Source organism: Enhydra lutris, unplaced genomic scaffold (genome assembly GCF_002288905.1).
Source record: "Enhydra lutris kenyoni isolate GAN:26980312 unplaced genomic scaffold, ASM228890v2 scaffoldscaffold73, whole genome shotgun sequence".
NCBI classification, from domain to species: Eukaryota; Metazoa; Chordata; class Mammalia; order Carnivora; family Mustelidae; genus Enhydra; species Enhydra lutris.
Genome location: NW_019154157.1, coordinates 3,446,268 through 3,464,456, shown reverse-complemented (window position 1 = coordinate 3,464,456; position 18,189 = coordinate 3,446,268). Strand labels below are relative to the sequence as shown.

General features: G+C 42.8%; 1 protein-coding gene across 4 annotated transcripts in view; it reads left to right on the top strand.

Annotated features, from left to right (window-relative positions):
* Positions 1–18,189, top strand: part of LOC111160001 (neurofibromin 2) — a 78,805-nt gene that overhangs the window by 25,602 nt on the left and 35,014 nt on the right. For 3 of the 4 annotated variants that reach the window (XM_022522756.1, XM_022522753.1, XM_022522755.1), the window contains exons 2-7: positions 1,587–1,712; positions 3,656–3,778; positions 5,825–5,908; positions 14,658–14,726; positions 15,526–15,608; positions 17,465–17,540. In XM_022522756.1, the coding sequence (XP_022378464.1) occupies positions 1,587–1,712; positions 3,656–3,778; positions 5,825–5,908; positions 14,658–14,726; positions 15,526–15,608; positions 17,465–17,540 (561 nt within the window). Of the gene's footprint in view, positions 1–1,586; positions 1,713–3,655; positions 3,779–5,824; positions 5,909–14,612; positions 14,631–14,657; positions 14,727–15,525; positions 15,609–17,464; positions 17,541–18,189 lie in introns of those variants that run through there. The other variant, XM_022522757.1, reaches the window with a different exon arrangement.

The following is an 18,189-nucleotide window of genomic DNA, read 5'->3' as shown; positions in this document are numbered from 1 at the left end:
AGAACTTGTCATTTTATTTTATTCTACTCAAAATCATTTCTAAAGACCTCAACCTTTGTAGTGTTCCAGGGGCCTCACTGAAGTCACGGAGAGCTGATGGGGCGGAGCTGGAAGGGCAGACAGTAGAAATGGCCCCAGTGAAGGACAAAAGCCAATTCATATCTCAGCCACTTGTCTGCTGCGGTTTTGGTGCCCTTCCATCTAGCTTGCTACTTTGCTCTTTGTAAACACAGAGAAGGGATGGGCTCTCCTGTTGAGTACCTCATAGAGAACACACTGTTCATTCATATATATTAAAAATAGAAGGTCTACTTGAAAAATCCTCTGTACAATCAGGTTTTAGCAAAAGTCAATCCGGTATCAGAGGTCTAACTTACTTATTCCTTTTGCTTTTATAACCTGTCTCTAACCCCTAGATTTTCTCCCAGTCCTTTTCATTATGCATCTTCCGTGTGCCAGGACATTGGGAGATTTCTAATGAGGGCAGAAGGACAGATGCTTCTGCACCTGAGTGGTCTTGCCCTTCTGGTGTCTGGCGACTTTGCATTTGAATCCCCAAATTATTCTTACTGTGACCTCCATCTCTGGGATGTGTCTCATGTGCTCACAGCTGCACCCAGTGTATATCTGAATGTCCACCAGATGGAGGGGGTGGGAATGGAGCTGGGGGCCCAGGGGCGAGCCTGGGGCTAGTGTGGGAACATCCTGCGTGATTGAACTTGGAAACCACAAGGTGGCAACATTTACCAAGACGACTGGGCATTTTCCTCTCTTAGTGAGATGTTGAACTTGCTTTTCCATTTTCTCAGCTTGAAGCTGAGAAAAGGGTTTAGCAGCCTTGCTTTAGGTCCTTTTGAAAGTGAAGCTGTGGGGTAAGCTTGCTGCAGTATATTGGTGTCTCTTCATCCCCAAGTTTAAATAACAAGAGTCTGAAATTGCTCTGTGTGACTGTGGCTGAGTCCCCTCCCCTTTAGCCTCAGTTCTGCATTGGGTTAGGAGAGACCTGTGGTCTGGCTGACTGGTCGCTAATGGTTCTTTCTGTGCATGATTTAGGACTTCTGTTACCATTTCCTCTCCTCTGTTGCTTTTTAAAAAAAAACTTGCAGGAAGTCTAGTCTTTAAAACAAAACAAAAAACCTGGTAGCTTTTTATCAAAGGACAGTGTCATGATTTTAAAAGGAAAAAAAATCAATTAATCAATTGAAAAAAAAATCAATTAATGTCCTAGAAGCTAGCCATCTCCCTGGGTTAACTCAAGAGGCTGGACTCTCCTAAATGAAGGTGCTTATTTACCAGCTTTCCTAAATTAGCAGCTTTGGGGATATTAAGATCTATAAGGAACTGTCCAAAGGAGGTATTGTGTATGCTTTGCAGTGATTAAGCCATTAAGCTCTAATTGGTATTTTTCCCACTCATGGTTTGTGTAGGAAGCTTTAAAATTATTGAGGGATTCTGCTGTGCTCGTCTTAGTGTCATCCACATGTTTTGGAACCTGAGAGCAGGGAGCGCAGAGAAAAAAGGTTTTTACTCAAGTGGATTATGACTTTTGCTCACAACACCCTCCCTTTTGGTCTATTACATTCCAGATGAAGTGGAAAGGGAAGGACCTCTTCGACTTGGTATGCCGGACCCTGGGGCTTCGGGAAACTTGGTTTTTTGGACTGCAGTACACGATCAAGGACACCGTGGCCTGGCTCAAAATGGACAAGAAGGTTGGGCTGGAACTTGATGAGACCAGTGAGGCTGGTGTGTGCTCTGGTTTTTCCCTGAGCATGTGCCTAGCTTCTTTGCTCATCATGGGGCACTAAAGACACCCAGTAGAGAAGGGGGCAAGTCCTGAAGTAAGTTGTGTAGAAAACAGGTCCCCGAGATGCCACAGGCTTTCTGCTCCTCACACACTCTCCTAGGCCCGCAGAACCAACCAGGAGGAAACTGTTGCCCTCCCTGGCTTCTTTACTCATCATCACTAAAGCTTCTGGCTTTATGCTGTTCAATTTATCGAACCACTAGTCAGGCTTTATGAATAAAAATTACTATGATATTATCCTTTTTTTTTTTTTTAACAGTTTATATCTTTGAAAGGTTTGCTTGGGACTCATGTTCTTTAGGGAATGTTTTTAAGTCTTTGAGAAATACTGTGGCCCAACTCAATTTAGTCATTCACATGATCTAAGGAATAGAGAGTGCCCTGGTTCCTGTGGTGAAGAAAGACTATCCATTTTTTCTTTATGATTCTCTGGGGCTTCTAAGGCTTGAAAGACAAGTTGGAGCTCCCAGCAGTTCTAATGTGGCTTAGAAACGGATATTGCCTGGGAATGGGGAATTGTTGCTGTCTGTGTGGATTCACATGTGCACACGGAGGCACACTTACCTACTTACCTGCCTACCTAACCGGGAAGATATTTGGGAACGGGGCCATTTGGTTTTGTTAGTAACCACTAAAAGACCCCTCTCAAAGTAAGTCAGTGTCTAATCCTTACCCCAAATGGTACCATCTGCAATTAATTTTTATCATCCGCTGCATGGCATGATAGACAATGAATGCCTCCTTTTTTTTTTTTTTTTTACAAGTTTGACTCTAAGCTCAAATGTTCAAATTGTGTTTCCATATGTACACAGTAATCTGAATCTTCATGTTGGACTCTCCGCTGGTTATAAATTTCATATGGTAATTGCCAACGATCATGAACATCAGAGTGCCACCATGTGCCAATGTCAGTGAGCATGTGCTAGATCTGGTTTATTGTGGGTCTCTTGGACATTGCCCCCTGGAATTTGGGTAGGGGCACAAAGAACTACCTATCTAAGACAGCAGAATTTTCTGTATGTTTTTGTGATTCTTTCGCAAAGTAAATTTTAAATCATACCTGAGTGTTGGCCAAATGGATATTAGATTGGGGGCATCAGGAGCCGTGGAACCTTGCTGCTCAAAGGAAATAAATTATGACACATGTTAATGGAGCCTTGTAGCCTGTCACATGGCATGTTTATGTCCTGAAATGAAATTCATTCTGGAGAGCAGATGGTTCAGGCTTTTCAGTGGGTGGATGAAATTGTTGGAAGGTTAAAGGCAGCATGGTTTACTGACTGTGCTCAAGTATTTCGTAGGGCATCTCTAGAGGTTCCTTAAAGCAAAGGGTTGCCACCACGGACACATTTGTCTTTTGTTGCTCACTTAATGTTTAGGGGATTTCACAAAGATAAGGTCCATCATCTCTAAGCTCCCTCCCAATATGGACCTATTGGGGGTTGGCAGCAAGAAAAAAAAAAGGAAGAGTCCACGAGTTTAGAAAATTAAAAAACCCTTCATCCTACTTTAAAGGATAGTGCCCAATACCTTTGAGCTAAAAATTTCTAGTTCTTAACTATCTCTGTGGCCTTGAGAACATCTGTGCCTTAATAATCTCAGTTACACTCACCCCTCGGGGATATTGATTAATTTGGTTCAGAAACGCCATGGGAGGTGAACATTCCCCCTTGTTATAGATGGCTTTGTGAATGGTTCAAACCGTAAGATCATAACCTTTGGGAAACGTGATGAATTTAGAGAGGGAAAAATATTTATATGCTCCCTGCAAAAGGCTCTTTGGTGGTGGCAGGGGAGGAAAACAGGTGCCAACATAGCTTGTTCTTCCTTTGCTCTGTAACCGCGCAGGTACTGGATCATGATGTTTCAAAGGAAGAGCCGGTCACTTTTCACTTCCTGGCCAAATTTTATCCTGAGAATGCAGAGGAGGAGCTGGTTCAGGAGATCACGCAGCATCTCTTCTTCTTGCAGGTACACAAGTGCATGCTAGTCCTGCTCATTCTGCAAGAACTCCCCCAGGCCTGGTCACCAGGGCAGCCTGGATGGCCCCCTCAGAGTTGACCACAGACGCCTTTGCAGTGTGAAGATGTTCTGCCTCTGGGAAGGCAGTCCGTTTGGTTCCATAGTGAGGGGGAAGAGTCTTCAGGCTAGAGCTAAGCTCGAGTGATGTGGATGGGTGTCCGAGGAGATGGCAAAACCGTGGTGACATACGAAGGGGTACCTGACCGGAAGCCTCTTTGAGGATGGATCCTCTTTTCTTGTCACTGAGTGGAAAGTACCTAGGAGTGACAAAGGAAGTCCAAAGAGAGGGTCTTAGAAAAAGTAGTTCTTCCGAAAGTTTGAAATCTGCTGTCATTGAGACAGGACTTCACAATGCCAGTAAGTTGGAGTTTAACTCCATGTGGCTAATCCCACACATGGTAGAACTTCAAACACTGTGCTTCATGCTGCCCATTGTCTATAAATGTCTTATTCGTCTCCCGCTCCTTCATTAGAGTGTAAGCCCCTTACAGGCAAGGCTCATCGAGTGCCCAGTAGGCATTCCAGAAGTAACTGCTCAACCGAATTGAAGAAAGGCGGAGCTCTGTAATTGTGGGTTCAAAGACTGCTGGTTGGCCGTTGGGGGCACAGTGAGTGGGGTTTAGTGGGAGGATGAAAACCCTGTCAGTTTTGCTGGTGTTCTTACTGCTTGATCAGAGCGCTGCCCCGGTTTCATGGGTAGTTGTAGTGATTGATGCTGGAGCTGCCCGTGTGCCCAAAGGTGCCTGCTGTCAGTAACAGAGAAGACTGCCCGGGGCGTTAGTTATGTGACTTCCCAAAGTGGATATATGTGTGTTGTCACAGAGTCCTCGCATAATTAGTTTGAGCTTCGGATTGTTACGTCCAGTAAATATTAAGTTAAAGGTAGTAAAACCCCCAAATAATTTATTTTGCAAAAAAATGCACAAGTGCATATATATTTACATATACACACATATATGCATGCATCCCTGTCCCTGACATTTTCCTTCAAAGGGACACCCTTGCAGTTTTTCTGTAGTGTGGATTTTTTCCCCCTTTGAAAAGAAACCAGGGGGTTAGGAACTTGCACTGCTTTGACTAAAACCACATAATGATCTCCTAGGCCCCAGAACGCGCTAGCGTTGCAGAGATGGTTTTCTTATTAGTGCTTCCTTAGAAGCAGTGCCCATCCCGCATGTGACTTTGGCTTAATTTTCCCTCATACTGAAGAACTGGAGTGTTTTCGTGGCTGAGCAAGGCAAAATTTACTACTCTTAGGAATCTGGTGAGTCTTGACATCTGTGACAAGGAAGTTGGCTTTCCTGTTGTGTTTATTTCAGTGTCCCCACTTGGTGAGGCTCTCATTGTCTCCGTGTCTGGAAAATCACACGCTGCCCCATTCTAAGAAGTTAAATGCAATGAGATATGTTAATTCGACATTATAGCTTAAGAATTATATTTCCTGGACCTCATATGTACTTAAAAGTTTAATCAATCAAACTTTATTGCTTCCTTTTTCCTTAGAGCAGGCATTTTGAATGTGATAGACTTTTTTCCCCCCCTGCAGTCATAACTCAGTGGCCTTGCTGACTTTTCTCTTATGTTAAGACTTTAAAGTAGACTCCGTTTCCTCCTGTGTGCGCTCAGCAGGGGCCGAGGCCACAATCTCCACCAGAGCTGCTCCTCACACTTCCCGAATTCACAGCTCCCCTCTGTCATAGTCCCGAGATCAGTCTCTGTTTTAACCACGGAAAAGTGTTTTTCCTCTTCAGCATTTGATCAGGAACAGAAGAGATAAGGGTTTTTCTTATGCGTAGTCATCTTACCAATAACTTCTCAGTCCCTGAACTCCCAACCTGTCTGCAGCAATAAAAAAATTGTACCCTTTGTCAGAAAATCATTAACAGGCTGGGTTGGCAGCCCTCGTTAGAACACCCTGCAGCCATCTGCCGTGACCAGCATGCACAGCTCACTTCCACGCACACAGTGTCATGTCTCCCTTGTTGCCCCTTTTAGGTAAAGAAGCAGATTTTAGATGAGAAGATCTACTGCCCTCCCGAGGCTTCTGTGCTCCTGGCTTCTTACGCCGTCCAGGCCAAGGTAGGCTCGAAGAAGGCAAGTGCCTCCCTCCTTGGCATTAATGTGTGTCATGGGAATCACTGCCGTCTTTTGTTTCTTTGGGTTTTCTAGGCTTCAGAGAAACTTTCCCTGGGAGGGAGAGGTTTAGGGCTTATGGGTTGGGGGAAACCATTATCCCTGTCCCAGATTCTGTGTAATCTTGTGAGAATTCTGGGGAGTTGTCTGTCCGTGTAATCTCATTATGCACAGGACTTTTTATTAGCCAGGGAAAATGAACTTATGGTCTCCAGTTCGGACCCCACTATAGCCTTTAGGTCAGAAAGGCCCCAAACTCATCTTTCGAGGACCAGCCACCCTATATGCGGGAACCACCCTAATGCCTAGAGAATGCCCTCCTTCATCGGTCCCTGACGGGCACGCTTGCCTGGCTGGGTACGGCAGGCCCCTTGATGCCCTGAGCCCAGTGGAGCTGCCGTGGTGTCATTCACAGAGAAGAAGTCACCACGGATTGGGAGTTGTGGTGAAGGATCACACCGCTCTTGTGTTTTATCGTCTCTGTTTTCATAAAGCCAACTCCAAAAAAAAAAAAAATGTAAAAAAAAAATAAAGTTAAAAAAAAAAAAAAAGACCAACTGCAGGGTCATTCAGGGGCGCTTCACATCCCTCAGGTATTGCCCGTGTATTTGGTTCTGCTGCTTCCTGCCTCCCACGGCAGCATAAGGAAAGGTCCCCAGAATTGGGGCACTTTCATTACTTTTGTGATTTTGCATAATCTTTTCCATTTTTATTTTCCTTTTTTGTTAGAGGTGTCCACAAAGCCATTTCCCTGGGGCGTTATAAAAATTAGTAAGACACTCTTAACTTCTTAGCCCACTTCTTTAGGGTAGCTTAATAAAATTTCAGATCAAAGCCAGGAAATGACTGGCCTGTCATTTGGGGGTGGGGGAAAGAGTCTGTTCATGCTGGTTAGACTAACAGAAGCACCAGAATCAATTCAATGATTTGATGACTCGTCTAATATTTGCTGAGTATTCATCAGGCCTGAGGAGGGATTGTTGACTCTGTCACAGATACAGACACAAAAGCGAGTATCTGCTCTTAGCAATTTGCCCAAGGTCATTTGGACAATCTTGGGTAAAGCTAAGGGCAGAATTCATGGCTTTGGGATTGTGTTTTGTGCCTCCCCTCTTCTGCTGCCCAGAAAAATGAGTAATTGAAAAAACAGAAAATGGGCCTTGATTCAACTAAAACATATGCTTCCTTTTATGCTTTGATTAAGAATATTAATAACAGGAAAAATGTGTCCTTTCAATCAGTATTGCCCTGACAGTGATGAAGCAGTCATTGTCACTCTCATCAAATCCGAGCACTTCCTGGCCCAGAACCGAGTTCCTGTTTAGCACGCTTTCTCCCCAGCTGAGAGGAGACCCAAACTCTCAAGGACATTACCTCTCTTTGAAGGGCTTCAGCCTCAAAGGCTACATTTCCTTTGCATGGATTTTGGGCCACAAATTCAAAGGCCACCTGTGGAAAAAAAAAAAAAACAACTTTTCAGGGAACCAGCAGATGTTTGCTTAAACAGATTTCACTGTAGGAAAGCCCTACTAATTTGGATCCGACTAATTTAGAGATGAAAGTGATTCACAGACAGCATATGTGGTTCATATGGAGGAGGATGTTCTAACTGTTTTTTCCGGTGTAAATTTTCAGGATCTTACAAATAAAGGTAATCTATGGCTTCAAGTCTGCAAAAGATTATTATAGCTTGCTTCCGGTTTCTAGGACTGTTGGTTAATATTACAAAGTTGCCTCTGATTACAGTATTAATACGATCTGACACACCTGTAATGTTTTACAGTTTTACAGATTGTTACACATGAATATTTCGTGTGGTACTCAGTGTAGTCTTTTCCATGAGCTGCAGCTTGAGACTATTATGCCCGTTTTGCAGATGAGGAATTGAAGGCTCAGAAAGGATTAGTAATTTGTCTAATGTCATAATACTTTATGTTAATTCCTTTTTAATGGAATTTATAGCCCACTTCTTTTTTTTTTTTTTAAAGATTTTATTTATTTATTTGACAGAGAGAGATCACAAGTAGACAGAGAGGCAGGCAGAGAGAGAGAGAGGGAAGCAGGCTTCCTGCTGAGCAGAGAGCCCGATGCGGGACTAGATCCCAGGACCCTGAGATCATGACCTGAGCCGAAGGCAGCGGCTTAACCCGCTGAGCCACCCAGGCGCCCCTATAGCCCACTTCTTGATGGACAGGATTTGAAACAGAATGGAACGTGAGAGTGGAGCCAGGATGAGAACCCTAACATCCGGTTGCCTAACTCAGCACTCGGCTCTTGCCTCCCTGGGTAGTGTGTGAGGGAAGTCTCTGGGAAGCACGCACTGCCTCGTACCAAATTCCAGATTCATTTATAGGGTCACATAAGTCCAAACTTTCCAGCAAACCATACTGGTTTCCTTCCATCATATTCAGTTTGTTTTCTTCCACAACCTTTCTGAAACAGAAAGGAACTTTAGAAGTGTGGTTGCGGAAAGGGAATCGGGCTCATTAACACATGGAATGTAATTATGCACAAATGTATTCATTACAGTATTTCAGCTGTTCGAATGATACAGACACAGCTAATTCCAAGACATAAAGAAACAATTACCCTCAAAGTATAAATACAAATATTAATCACATGGTTCAGTTAACAAGAACCGTATTTCTTGGTTAGAGTTTGAGTTATGTTTGAATGTTTGAATCAAATGTCTGAGCTGGGTTTTGTTGGGTTTTTTGTTTTTTGTTTTTTGGGGGGTTTTTTTGGGTCCAGTGACATGACACAGCAAACCATCTTGCAATATTTTAAGCCACCTGTTGGATTTTGGTGTTTGAAATGTTTTCTTATTAAAAATGACTTTGGGAGAGAGTTCTATGTAGCACTAGCCTATAGACTCCTAGGGTTCAGAGAGAGAAATGAATGGTGGGAAAAGAGGCTTAGTGTTTCTTGGTACTCTTTGATGCCAGTTAGGGACAGAGTGTCAAAAGGCAATTAAGAAGTTGGGTATAGGGGCACCTGCAGGGCTCAGTGGGTTAAGCCTCTGCCTTTGGCTCAGGTCATCCTCTCAGGGACCTGGGATCAAGCCCCGCAACTGGCTATCTGCTCAGCAGGGAGCCTGCTTCCCCTCCTCTCTCTGCCTGCCTCTCTGCCTACTTGTGATCTCTTTCTGTCAAATAAATAAATAAAATCTTAAAAAAAAAAAAGTTGGGTATATGTAAAGTATAGGTGAAGAGTGGCAAGAGTTGAGGCTGGAGAGGTCTATAAGGGGCCAGATCATAAAGTCTTATGAACAGGTCTTAACTTGATCATGTGGGTGGTACAGAGCCAGTGAAGGGTTCATATTTTAGACAGACCCTTTGGTTGCTCTGTGAAGGACAGATTGGAGTGAGGCAGGTTTGGAAGCAGGGAGACCTGTTAGAAGGCTATATGGTGGTCGAACTGGTAAGAGGTTCTGGGGTCACACCTCAGGCATTGTTCAGTTGGATGGGAGGAGACCAACTTGAAAAAATATCCAGGATGTAAAAGTTGAATATAAATGGTGCTATACTTTGCATATCCCTCCCCCCTTTTTTGGCTTGTGCTTTTAGACATTGATATTTTTTCCCCACTCAACATTGATTTTGAGATGTATTATGTTGTATGTGTAGATGTACGTTGATCTTAATTGTTATGTGGTGGACATTGATGAGTAAACATAATTTACTGATCCATCCCCCCTTTAAGGAAGAGGTAGGTTTAGTTCCTCCTTTTTCCTCCTATCATAAACAGTGCTTTACTGAAAATCTTTTTATATGAGTCCTTGTGTACATGTGCAAAAGCTTTCTCCGCTTAAGGTTGATTTCTACTAGCAGAATTGTGGCTATATCCCTGAATATAAAGAACTCTTGAGTATATGAGAAAAAGACAGCAAAAAAAGTGGGTACAAAGGGCATGCATAACAGGTACATTATAGAAGAGAACATGAGAATGGTCAGTAAATACAAAAAGATGTTCAATCTCACTGGTACTCAAGAAAAAGAAAAATTAAAAGCAAGACTAACATACCATTTCAAACCCATAAGGTTGACAAGGATTTGTAAATAGGAGAGCATCGTTTGAGTTCGTGTGCTGGTGGAAAAGGACTATGAACTGGCATGACCTCTTTAGAGCGATGGATGCAGTAAGAACCCATCAGAAGAGGGGATACCCCATCTCCGAGTCCCTGAAATCCCACTTCTAGCTCTGGTTCTAGTTCCTCTGGCTACTCTAGAGGAACTCCCATACAGCTGTCATTTTTACTGAAAACTATCAAAAGAGATCGTCCCACTTCATTTTTAAACTACTGAACAGTATTTCCTGAAAAGGAGGGACTGGATTATTTAAATGTCTCTTTATTGGTAGATATGTAGGTTTGTTTTTCTTCCTATTATTTAAATGAATGAAGCGAACATCTTTGCATATGCCTCTTTGGGCACATATGAACAGTCTTTCTCTAGGATGAATACCAAGAAATGGCATAACTGGGCCGAAGGATAAGAACCTTTAAAATTTAAATAATGCCAAATGAAAGAAGCCAGACACAAAAGGTGCCTATTGTGTGATTCCACTTCTATAAAATGCCCAGAACAGGCAAATCCATAGAGACAGAAAGTAGATTTACTGGTTGCTAGGGGCTGGAAGGAGGAGGAAATCAGGACTTAACTGCTAATGGGTATGGGATTTCTTTTTGGCGAAATAGAAATATTCTGTAATTAGAGTGGTGATGGTTGTACAACATTTTGAATATCCTAAAATGCACTGAATTGTTTGCTTAAAATGGTGAGTTTTGTGTATTTATCAGAATAAAAAACATTAAATATGTATGGCCAAATTGTCCTCGGAAAGTTTTGTCCTAATTTAACCTTTAACAACAGCATGTGAGAATACCTGTTTTTCTGCATCCTCATCAACAGTGGATACTATCAGTCTTTCAAAATTTTTGCTATTCTGACAGAAAAAGAGTTTTTTTTGTTTTTGTTTTTTTAAGTATTTATTTCCTGATAACCGTGTGGGCTGAGAATCTTTTCACAGATTTACTGGTGACTGTATTTCTTTCCTCTGTGCATCAAGTGTTTACAGCTTGCCCATTTTTATACTGTATTGTTTATCTTTTTCTAATTGATTTATAGGAGTGCCATATAGTATGAGTGTTAACTTTTTGTCTTTTCTTACACATATCAGACTTGTCAATATTTTTGTGTTTTGAGTGATTTTAGAATGGTTTCACCAGCCGTTGTTATACACATGCCCTGTATTTTGTTCTGGTATTTTTATGGATTTTCATTTATAGGTTTGGATCTTTAATCCACCTGGAATTTAGTAGACAGGTGCGTGGGTAGGAATCTAACTATTTACTCTGCGTATGTATTGATCAAATCTTAAAAGATTTCTGAAATCCTGTTCAGAGCATTTGGTCTGATATTCCACGTATTTGGCAGAGGATAGTATTTCATAACCAGAAAGAGCATCTGTTTAACCTAAGAATTGACTTCAAGAGTCCTTTAAATGGTGAACTCCCTTCTTGAATTTAAATTCAGTTGGTTTATATCAGGGGTGGATCCAGGTTTTGTGGGGCCTGACATTGATATAACTTAGGGGTCTTCTTTTCAATGCAAGAATACCAAATTGTGAATATAAAATTAGGGTCAAGCCCACACAGGTGCAGAGACCTCAAATCCAAACTTCATTAGTTTCAAAGTAAATTCACTCCTGGTTATGGGGTGCCTGGGTGGCACAGTCGTGTCTGCCTTACACTCAGGTCATGATCCCAGGGTTCTGGGATCGAGCCCCACGTTGGGCTCCCTGCTCAGCAGGGAGTCTGCTTCTCCCTCTCCCACTCCTCCACTTGTGTTCCCCCTCTTACTGTGTCTCTCTCTGTCAAATAAATAAATAAAATATTTTAAGAAATAAAAATAAATAAAAAATAAATAAATTCACTTCTGGTTATGTTATCAGACTGTATCTGTGCAGCAAGGATGAGGAACAGCCATCTCTGTCTATGGAGTGGTATGACTTTCTTTTGTATTAACCAACTGCCACCACTTAAGGATTTTCTCCTTCTTTTGTTTTTTAAAGAGACATTTGAGAGCAGACACAAGCATCGAGGTGGCTTTAAAAGTTTTAAGTGGAGTTAGTCTAGTGGCGGAAGTTCTTTAAGCAGGGTCTTTGCTGCCTCTGCATTGCTCAGATGTGCAACATTTGATCACTGAAGTAGCTGGGAGCTCAGTATGATAATGTGGGTCGTTAATCTTGTAAGCCTTTGAAACCTGAATTTACAACTTTAACTTTGCATATCTGCTTACTCTTCTGCATTTAGAGTTTGGTCAGCACCATTAAGAGGTTTGCAAATGCGACTAACAAGGGCTTGCGTTAGCATCCTACCCCTTCAGAAATCAGAGAGGCAAACAGTGACCAATGTCATAAATAATGCAGAGGGTAACACTAGTACATTTACGTGAGCCAGGCAGTATGGAAAATGCTTCTCCAGATCATCTTCATCCTCGTCACCCTCTTATGAGGCAGCCATGCTTATGACCCTGGCTTTCCAGATGAGAAAGCTGAAGTTGAGAGAGAGGAATCCTTACTCAAGGCCTCTGAGGGATACCAGAGCAGCTCCCCATTCAAAATCCGCTAAGACTGACGCTCTTATATGACGGATGAGGAAACAGACTCAGAGGTAATACAATCTGAGTTTTTGTCTTTTGATATCAGGTTGTATTGAGTGTTGTGTATCAAGCATATTTTCACAAGTTTAATTTAATAATCGGTATTATTTCATTCAATCCCCCAAAGTCCTATAAGACAAATACTGTTATTATCCCCCTTAACAGATGAAAAAACCGAGACACAAAAGTTTCCAAGGTCCCAGCTGATAAGTGGAAAAGCTGGGACTGAACCTTTCGCATCCTGCCTCCAGAGTCAGGCTCCTACCTGTGTCCTGCAGCTCCGTCCCAAGAGAGTGCCCTTAAAACTCCATCTAGTTACTTAACTCATCACATCCCTCAGGCCTTTGGGAGATCAAGAGAGGCCAGGTTCCTTCAGGTTTTTTTAAATGACGTGCCTAGACAGGGGTACAGAAACTGGCATATTTTAAATATTTAAGTTTGGTAAATTAATTGGTTTAACACAAAAAATGATGTGGTACAGTTCTGCTATTTGAAAGATAATGATGAGATTCTTTTTTTTTTTTAAGATTTTTATTTTTTTATTTGATAGAGAGAGATCACAAGTAGGCAGAGAGGCAGGCAGAGAGAGAGGAGGAACCAGGCTCCCCGAGGAGCAGAGAGCCCAATGCGGGGCTCGATCCCAGGACCCCGAGATCACAACACGAGCCGAAGGCAGAGGCTTAACCCACTGAGCCACCCAGGCCCCCCCACCATAGATTCTTTTTTTGTTGTTGTTGTTTTTTAAGATTTTATTTATTTACTTGACAGATCACAAGTAGGCAGAGAGGCAGGCAGAGGGGCGGGGGGCGGGAAGCAGGCTCTCTGCCAAGCAGAGAGCCCAATGCGGGGCTCGATCCCAGGATCCTGGGATCATGACCCGAGTCGAAGGCAGAGGCTTAACCCACTGAGCCGACCAGGCGCCCCCCGTAGATTCTTAAAAAACATTAAACTTACAGTGCTTTTTTTAGCACTGTATGGGAATGAGGCACAGTTTAAAGTTGCTGATAAACATTGTTCTATCCCAAGAGATAAGCTTTGATTTTACATTTATATGTTTATAATTTCTTCTAAAAAATGGCTTTATTTTAGGGGGCGCCTGGGAAGCTAAGTCAGTTAAGTGTCTGACTCTTGATTTTGGCTCTGGTCATGGTCTCAGGGTTGTGAGACTGAGCTCGGTGTTGGGCCAGTGCTGGGTATGGAGTCTACCTAAGATTCCCTGCTCCCCGCCTCCTCACTGCAAGCTCATGCACACTCTCTCTCTCTGAAAAAAAAGAAAGAGCTAAAGATGCCTTCATTTTTTATTATTTCCTGGTCAGACTTAAGTTTTCTCGGAAAGAGAGGGATATTTTTTCTTAAATCACAAAGTGAATTTCCAAGTTATTATCCCTAAATGGTGGGTACCTTCAAATACAGGGCCCATTTCTGGCCCTGGTAGTGACTTGCTCTGTAGCTTTGGGAAAATCAGTTAACCTTTGACTCCTTAAACCTTTGACTCATTTCTTTGTCTTTACAATGGGAATGACAACGTTGGCATCAGATTTCTCCAAAGCACTTTTCAGAGCCTGAATAAAAGGTATTAAAACTATTGCCTGCGTTATTACCAACTCCCAACCTAGAATTGGCTCCAATTACCAGCCACTTAGAAGGATTTGTAGGTAAGACTCTTATCACACATTGCTAATTACAACTTTCACAGTTGTGTTTTGTTATTTCCTTTCAAAAGCTAATGTTTTGGCAGTGACTGCTTTCTTTGTGGGTTAGAAAACAGCTACATTTCCATACAAATGTCACATAAGCACATCACCCATCCATTCCTCATGGGATTATGCAACTCTGTTCATAGATATAATCAGCTTTGTATTTTCATTCAAGGATAACAAAATAGCAAGGTTGAAATCTTGATTTGTCATCGGAACTGAATTGGAACAGAATTGCTCCCCAAGCCAGGAGGGGATAAGACATAGTCAAGCTTTTTTCAGAAATGGCAGTTGTCTCTAGAATCTTAATCGCTTGCCCTCCTTTTCTTCTTCCAGTACGGTGACTACGACCCCTCTGTTCATAAGCGTGGATTTTTGGCCCAAGAGGAATTGCTTCCAAAAAGGGTAAGAAATCAATCCCCTGTTTGGGAAAACACAGCAGAGATGTGGTCTATGAAAAAGCTAACTGAGGGACTTGAAGGAATATTGGAAGTACACGGCGAAATCATTTAAATAAATATTTTGTAATGAGTCTTGAGTAAAGAATGTAGAGTCTCTGTTCAGAATATTAAAAAGCAAAGGTTCATGGAGTCCATTTGCGGTTGCCAGAGCTGGCAGGGCCTTGAATGTGATTCCTAGGGAAGAGTGCAGCAGCTTGCCTTCCGCCCAGAGAGCTGAGCTGTTTGCAGAGGGGCGGGGGGGTTAAGATGAATTGGGGGATATTGTAGTTTTTAATCCTTGGTGCTGTTCATCTTGTTCATTAGCCACAGAAGCAGGCCTTCCCACCCTTTGACTCCTCCTGATTTTATAGCCCCACTCATCTGTCTTGTGTAGTGAAGCCCTGCTTCTCACCTTTCCCTGACTTTCCCTGGTCCTTTGATGGCTTTCCTGCGGGAGGAGGCAGCAGCACACTCCGCTTGGCTGAGCTCCTCCCTCTGGGACATGCAGCCCGGGAAAGAGGGGCCTCAGCTGGGTGAGGGGTGCACCTAGGCCCGAGGAAGGGTGCACCCTTCTCAGTTGTGACTCAAATTGAATGGCGCTTGTTTACACGCCCACCCCTGCAATGTGACTGGCTCTTCCTGTATGTGGCTTTGTAATAAATAGCTTTGCTGTTAAGTAAAAATGATGCATAATTATAAAAATGGCAAACAATACCCAAACTTTTTTGTGTGTGGGTTTTTTATTTTGCTCTATTTTTTGGTAGGTAATAAATCTGTATCAAATGACTCCAGAAATGTGGGAGGAGAGAATTACAGCCTGGTACGCAGAGCACAGAGGACGAGCCAGGTGAGGCTGTTGCATTATCGGTTTACAGTTCCATATGGGCTTTTTTTTTTTTTCCTCCAAAGAACTACAAAATTAGGACATGCTTGTTGAACAAAAGGCAGTACCCGAGGTAGTTAGAAGGAAAAGGGAGAGCTGGCCTTCAGTTTTGTGTGTGTCCTCCCTCTAGCGCATATGGTGTAAGATAGGCAGGAGCACAGCCTGTCCAGATGTACAGCCCCACTGCTTCCACTGGTGACTCAGTTTCATGTTAAGAATTAGAGTGTATGGATATCCCATAGCTTTTGGGTCTGTTCCTCTACTGATGACATTTGCAGTAGCTATAGATTTTTGCTTCCTGCAGTATACAGTCTAATATTGTTATATAATTAGATGAGTAGTTCTGAGGATACATTCTTTACAAGACTTGCTGAGTCAAAGGATGTGAGCATTTTGTGTTGACAGGTGCCACTAAATCGCCTTTGGTAAAGGTCGTACCTATCTACCTGCCTACCAGCAGTGTATGTGCGTGTCTTCCCTCCTCCCCCGTTTCTCTTCCCAACACTCATTTTTATCAATCTAATTTTTGTAATCTAAAAGATGAGATAATATATCTTAAGTATTTGGTAGCATTTCCCTGATCACTGTAGGAATTGATCATCTTTTCATTAGCCTTTAAAATACTTTCCTCTTCTTCAAATCAACTTCCTAGTATGTATAGGGAAAAGTGGACAATACATAAACATACCACTCAGTGAATTATCACAAAGTGAAAACACTGTGTAACACCAGGTGACAAGATAGCATGTGACACCCCCCACCACCAGCCATAACTCCACATCCTTCCTCCCCAAAGCTAACCACTCTTCTGATCCCTAACTCCACAGAGTAGTGGTACCTGTTTTAAGCTTTACATGAATGCGGGGGGACAACCTCTATTTTTTGTGTCTTACTTCTTTTACTCATCATATTGTGAGATTCGGGTTTGTAGTATGTAACAGCAGTGAAATGCTCATTTTCATTGCTGTTCAGAACTCCACTATATTAAAGCATGAATTGTCCACTCCACTGTTGATGGACCTTGAGGGTGTCGGGCTGTCTCTTGGTTTTTGCTCTTATAAATAGCAGCAAACAGCTTTTCAGAGTAATTGTACCAATTTACATCAGCAGTGTGTGTGATTTCTAGTTGCTCCACATGCTTGCCAACACTGTGTGTTCTCTCAGAATTTTTTAAAAATTCATTTGAGAGCATTTTGAGACTGGAGAGAGGGAAGAGGCAAGGTCATCAGGAGATCCAGTTAAAATATTTCAAGAGTATATTTATTTGGGAGTTTTCTGCAAGTCATTGCTGCTTTAAGAGCTTACTTTAAATTTGACTCACAGCTTACAAGTAGGTGACATGGCTTGAGTTTTACAGCCCAGATAGCTCTTGGCCTGACCTCTGACAACACCCAAAGAAATGAAATCAGGAAGGTAGCTCTCAGGTAGCCTGCAGAGAGAATTGTTTCAATACCAAAACCTAGGTGAAGAAAGTTCACGATCAGATAAAGCAACAACTTAAATCACATCTGCATGTACAAATCCATTCGAGGGAAGAACATAACACCACGTGCTTTTCTTGAATCCTTGAGCCGGGTGTCATTATTTACCAAGGGCAAAGCGTGAAATTGAAGCCAAGAGATGCTGTAATGAATCTGTTCTCTGGCTTTTATGGGGATGGGAAATTCTGCTTGACCTCAGTGTATTTCATAGACTCAGGGCTCGGAAGAGCCGTGTTGGTGTCTGCACTGGCTGGCGTGTTCCAGCGTGCAGGTTGGCGTGCACCCGCCCTCTGTTTTCTCACTTAGCTCTGGTGACACTGTCTTTCGTTCTTCTCTCAGGGACGAAGCTGAAATGGAATATTTGAAGATAGCTCAGGACCTGGAGATGTACGGTGTGAACTACTTTGCAATCCGGGTGTGTTGAAGCCCCTTGGAGTTCCCTGTGTAGAAACAGAGACTGAATCGGAGGCAGACAGCTAAAGTGGGTTATTTCCTTATTCCAGAGTGACACTCTTTAATGGTTCAGTGGAGGACAAGAGAAGAGGAAGGGGAGAGGGTCTTACAGCCTCATTTTCTATTTTTGGACTTTAATTAGATCCTTGATAATTAAGTGTCGGTTGAGCCCCCAGGGGGACTTGGGCCTGGTCCGGTGCTCAGCAGAAACCTGTTTGAATGCTCTGAGTGTAATGTTTGATTATTTCTGGCTCTGTGAGATCTGGCCCACAGGGAGCACCTGTAAATACTTTCTTCCTCCAGAGCACAAGGAGAGTAAAGCTGCTTTTATAGATTACTGATTTGTGGGTGGGACTCTCCTTACTAGCAGGCTAATTGGTTTTCTATTCCGACCATTAATAGTCCCACTGTCCTCTGGGAACCCACTGCTTCTGTACCAGAGGCTTCAGTTTTCAGTCCTGGCTGGGTGGGCCCCTTCAGCGTCTTTCTCCCAAGGTTCTGCTGCTAAATGCAGGACCTACAAGCTCCCTCTAAAGGAATTCAGGCCATTGGCTCAGCCATTCCTTTGCTGGTTCCAGACTGCAGATAAGTAGATGTTGAACAGTGGCCCA